This window comes from Cydia fagiglandana, chromosome 16 (genome assembly GCF_963556715.1).
Source record: "Cydia fagiglandana chromosome 16, ilCydFagi1.1, whole genome shotgun sequence".
NCBI lineage: Eukaryota > Metazoa > Arthropoda > Insecta > Lepidoptera > Tortricidae > Cydia > Cydia fagiglandana.
Window position 1 is genome coordinate 16,840,279 of NC_085947.1, and position 4,854 is coordinate 16,845,132.

The following is a 4,854-nucleotide window of genomic DNA, read 5'->3' on the forward strand; positions in this document are numbered from 1 at the left end:
TACATAAGTTCCGAAAAACTCATTGGTACATACTAGCCGGTGTTTGAACGCGCGATTTCCGATTGAAATACGCACTCTTACCGCTAGACCACCAGCGGTTTAAAAACTCACTATTATAGATGGTCAAGCAAATCTTGTCAGTAGAAAAAGGCGCGAAATTTAAATTTTCTATTAGACGCAATCCCTTCGCGCCTACATTTTTCAAATTTGCCGCCTTTTTCTACTGACAAGATCTGCTTGACCAAGTATAATTAAAAATGGCTGCCATAAACTGATAGATATGTTATGCGTCTCCATATACTGTTCCAATAATAAATATTACATTTAATCTAATATAATGAGGTTGTATACATGCATAAAACGTACAATCAGTTGGATGGACAGCACTTAGTTCGATCCAAAGCAGATAAATGCAGCACTGCATTGATAATGTTATCATTATCAGTTGCAATTATGGCTCCGATAGCTACATACGTGTTCCTAGACCTCGGTACTACCGGTACGGACCCCAAAGTGGACGAAATAACAGAATTAGCCATGGTGGCGGTGAATCGTCAACACCTTCTTGATACGAGCGATTCGAAGTCTAAGAAGCTCAGGGTTCAAAACAAGTTGATACGCTGCTTCAAAGTTGATAAGGAAATGACGTATAAAGCGAAATCTAATGGCAGAGGCGGCTTCAAGAACGAAGATCTCCAACACGAGTGCTACTTCGACAAATCTAGTTTTCCTATGATCGATAATTTCCTTAATACTCTGAAGAAACCTGTGTGCTTGATCGCGCATAATGGTGGGAACTTTGACTTCCCTATATTGAAGAGGTATTTCACTAAATTCGGTGTTAAATTCTCGGATGCTAACCTCATGTACGCTGATACGTACCTGGCATTCTCTGATATTATAGAGAACACGACAGCGTATGAGGAAGCTGGAACATCAAGCGGCAACGAAGGCGGCGACTTGAACGAAAGCCCTCCTAAAAGGCAATGTATGGTACGAGGAAGAGTCCGACTCCATGCAAAATACCGCAAGTATCCGAACACACGCACAAAACACGGTAATCCTGAAGAATCGAACAAGCTGCCATATGTATACAAAAGATTGTTTAATAAATCTCCAAGGATAGCACATCAAGCCCAAGCCGACTGTGACTTGATGCTGAAGATCGCAGAGCATCTTGGTCGAAAGTTTGTAAAATGGATGGATGATGATAATTATAATCTTTGTCGCTTCCCTGCTGACGTACGTGACCCGTAATGTTACTGATTTAACTTCCTGAGAAGAAGCAATCGTTTTTTTTTAATTGGAACCCCAAATTACCTACACAATAAAAGTTCAAAATGGATTTTGGAATAAGTACAAAAATAACTTAGGGTAAAAATAAACGCAGGGTCTTGGGAGGAGAAGATAGTGGGCCATCGGACTTTTAGTTCCTTTTTTTTAAATTAATGCATGCACCAATTACATATATAATCATTTCAATCTCAAGATTTTTATTGCGATTTGAGGGATTCCCTCAGCGATATCAATAACGTAAAAATTACATATGACACCTACGTGGTGACGATAATAAATATTATAGATATGAATATTTAACACTATTGGATCAACTACGCAGAAACAGTGTTGTATATCGTCTTAATCTAATCTAGCTAGTCGATATTTAAATGAGACCTACATTATCTGTGTGATACCTTCTTATAATGGGTGAATGTTATAATGCCTTTAATTCGGACCAATCAGGTCTCAAAATACCTAAATGTTAAAAAGTACGTGTCTACAAATACTGAATTACGGATGGGATTTTTATTTTTAAAATATATTAAGGTGGAAGTTGGAGTTGGAAGGGGTAGACCTCGGCGGACTTTCTCTGATCAGATTGGGGAAATCCTGAAGAAAGGCCAGGTCAAGAGCACCCTAAACCGGCGAGCGTGTATGAGAAATGTTATAAAAGTGAAGGAAACGAAAGAGGTATGTCAGAATCGTAGCAAGTGGAAATCCGTGGTCTCTGCCTACCCCTCCGGGAAATAGGCGTGATTATATGAAAGTATGTATGTATGTATGTATATGTATTAAGGTCTAAACGCAGCGTTGAACGCATGCATCGACGGAATGTAGGAAAAATGACAAAGCGTTTACCGCGTAAAACAATTGTACCCTACGCCTGACGCATTAGATGATCTGATATAAAACAAGTGTGCGGCAAACGCATTGCGTTTTGTACTCATAGTACAACATTTTCTAAGCTAGGTCGATCTGTAGATGTACTGTAAGGTTGTCCGCACGTAATATTCATTTATTTAATTTTGTAAATTCTAAATATCCTAAGGATCAATTTTTACCTGCATTCTATGAAATACCCAAACAGTTTTTTAAACAAATTGGCCAAATTTATATACCATCCCCAAAGCTATTTATTTATCCCATTCTATCGTAGACGTAAATTCTAATTCAACAATTCATTATGGCTTTGAATTGCTTTTGATACGACGCTCCGACAATTGAGGATAGTCTTGATGATTGCGCATCTCACGCATGTGTTTCACTTCCATTCACATGCAGCAGATTGAATAATCTTCAAGTTCATATCAAAATAAGATCAAAACCGTAACGCATTTTAAAATCAGAATCTCCTAGCCTTTTCGTAAGTATGCGCCGTCCTCACAAGTCCCTGCATCCTCAGAAAGTCCTTTGAGTCTGGTATCCTGACTTCGTTAGCTTCTTGTCTCCGCTTTTTTGCCACAACTCGTCGTTTAAAGATTTTAAAAGATTTGCTTAGACGGCGTTTGAGGTTTCCGTGTTGAATTTGAGCGTTTTAACGTGCAACGGAGTCTTAAGTGAGTCTTTTTATGTTTGTCTGTGGGAGATATGCTAAATCATGTTTAAAACAAGATGGAAAATGGGAATTATTTCAATGTTGTGGTACATACTTAGACATTCTTACATATACATTTTGTAAGTATTAACTAAGCAGACACGTCTGCAAACGATACCATAGTGCTTAAAATTAAAGGAAAAGGACCCAGGCGCATATGAAGGATATATGTTAGAAATATTCACTGTCAACGGGTAAGTTTCAGTACAGTCAAGTGTGAAAATATGTTTGCAACCACACAACTTACACAAAAATATGACCCATAGCTCTTAATTCACCTATACAAGACCTTTTTGAGCAACTTGTGTGTGGACACAACCTGCTCTAAAAGGTGGCCATATGGGTGGCCATATTTTTACACTTGATTGTACCACATTTGGTAGAGGGGTGGGCTGGTAGGTATCCCTAAGTCGCGAGTTCAAGTCTCTCTCACAGTGACACTTTTCCTTTATTCCTGAGTATTCTTACACATCATTATAATATCTTGCTCCGACGTTTTTGGTTTAATAAAATAATCATTTAAGTCAACTTCTCATGGCTCAATTCACTTCAACGGCAAAATTGGCCACATCGCCCCCATATCTCAGTTTTGTATAATTTGTAATACAGGGGAACCGCGCAGATCTCTGACAGTGAATTTAGCCGCGGCAGACACTTCTTGCCCAATATAACTTGAACTTGGTAATATGAACATTAACTAAACTTACATCTGAATTAAGAGCCCATCAACGTGCACACTAGCGCCACTGCACTATTATTAAATCGTGATTATTTAATTTTAACGAATTTTAGTTTCAATTTTAATGTTGTTTTTAGGGTTCCGTACCCAAAGGGTAAGACGGGACCCTATTTTTAAGACTTCGCTGTCCGTCCGTCCGTCCGTCTGTCCGTCTGTCTGTCTGTCACCAGGCTGTATCTCACGAACCGTGATAGCTAGCAGTGGCGGCGCGTCCATAAAAGCCGATTCCCACCGGCTTGCCTGTTTTTGGACGTTTGAGCACAGTTGTAAAGGAAATATGTAAGCCAAATTAGCCCCGGCTTGCCTATGGATATATTTGACGCGCCGCCACTGATAGCTAGATAGTTGAAATTTTCACAGATGATGTATTTCTGTTGCCGCTATAACAACAAATACTAAAATCAGAATAAAATAAAGATTTAAGTGGGGCTCCCATACAGCAAACGTGATTTTTGACCAAAGTTAAGCAACGTCGGGAGCGGTCAGTACTTGGATGGGTGACCGTTTTTATTTTGCTTCTTTTTGTTTTTTTTTTGCATTATGGTACGGAACCCTTCGTGCGCGAGTCCGACTCGCACTTACCCGGTTTTTTTATTATTATTTTGTTTGTTATTGGTAAATCAACTATTAAAACATACGAGTAAAAGTTAAAAAAAAAACATTTTAACGAAAGATACCTATTTAAAAATAAAAAAACCCGACTGCAAAAAAGCTATCTTTAGAAAAAAATTAAAAAAAAAACTGAAAAGCAAAAAACAAGTTCAGTAGTCAAGAACATTGAATCAGTTTCATGATTAACATTTCGTATGTCAATTTTGGGCCTTGGAGTTTAAAAATAATGTCCAAATCGCTTGTGACGGATCCGGAACGAGGCATACGAATCGTTATGACACAGATAAAACAAACTATACATTCTTATACGAAACAGCAACTTCAACAGTCGGGACCCATTATTGTCGTCAACATTAGTGCCGCAGCCTAGACTTTTAATGGGTCCCGACTGTTGAAGTTGCTGTTTCGTATAAGAATGTATAGTTTGTTTTATCTGTGTCATAACGATTCGTATGCCTCGTTCCGGATCCGTCACAAGCGATTTGGACATTATTTTTAAACTCCAAGGCCCAAAATTGACATACGAAATGTTAATCATGAAACTGATTCAATGTTCTTGACTACTGAACTTGTTTTTTGCTTTTCAGTTTTTTTTTAATTTTTTTCTAAAGATAGCTTTTTTGCAGTC

The 4,854-nt window shown here is 38.2% G+C and overlaps 1 protein-coding gene across 1 annotated transcript; it reads left to right on the top strand.

The window, feature by feature from the left end:
• The first annotated feature begins 420 nt into the window (after positions 1 to 420).
• On the top strand, positions 421 to 1,295 carry LOC134672094 (three prime repair exonuclease 2-like). Its single transcript, XM_063530002.1, has one exon. The coding sequence runs from the start codon at positions 430 to 432 to the stop codon at positions 1,255 to 1,257; it is 828 nt and encodes a 275-aa protein (XP_063386072.1). The 5' UTR covers positions 421 to 429; the 3' UTR covers positions 1,258 to 1,295.
• Positions 1,296 to 4,854: the final 3,559 nt, after the last annotated feature.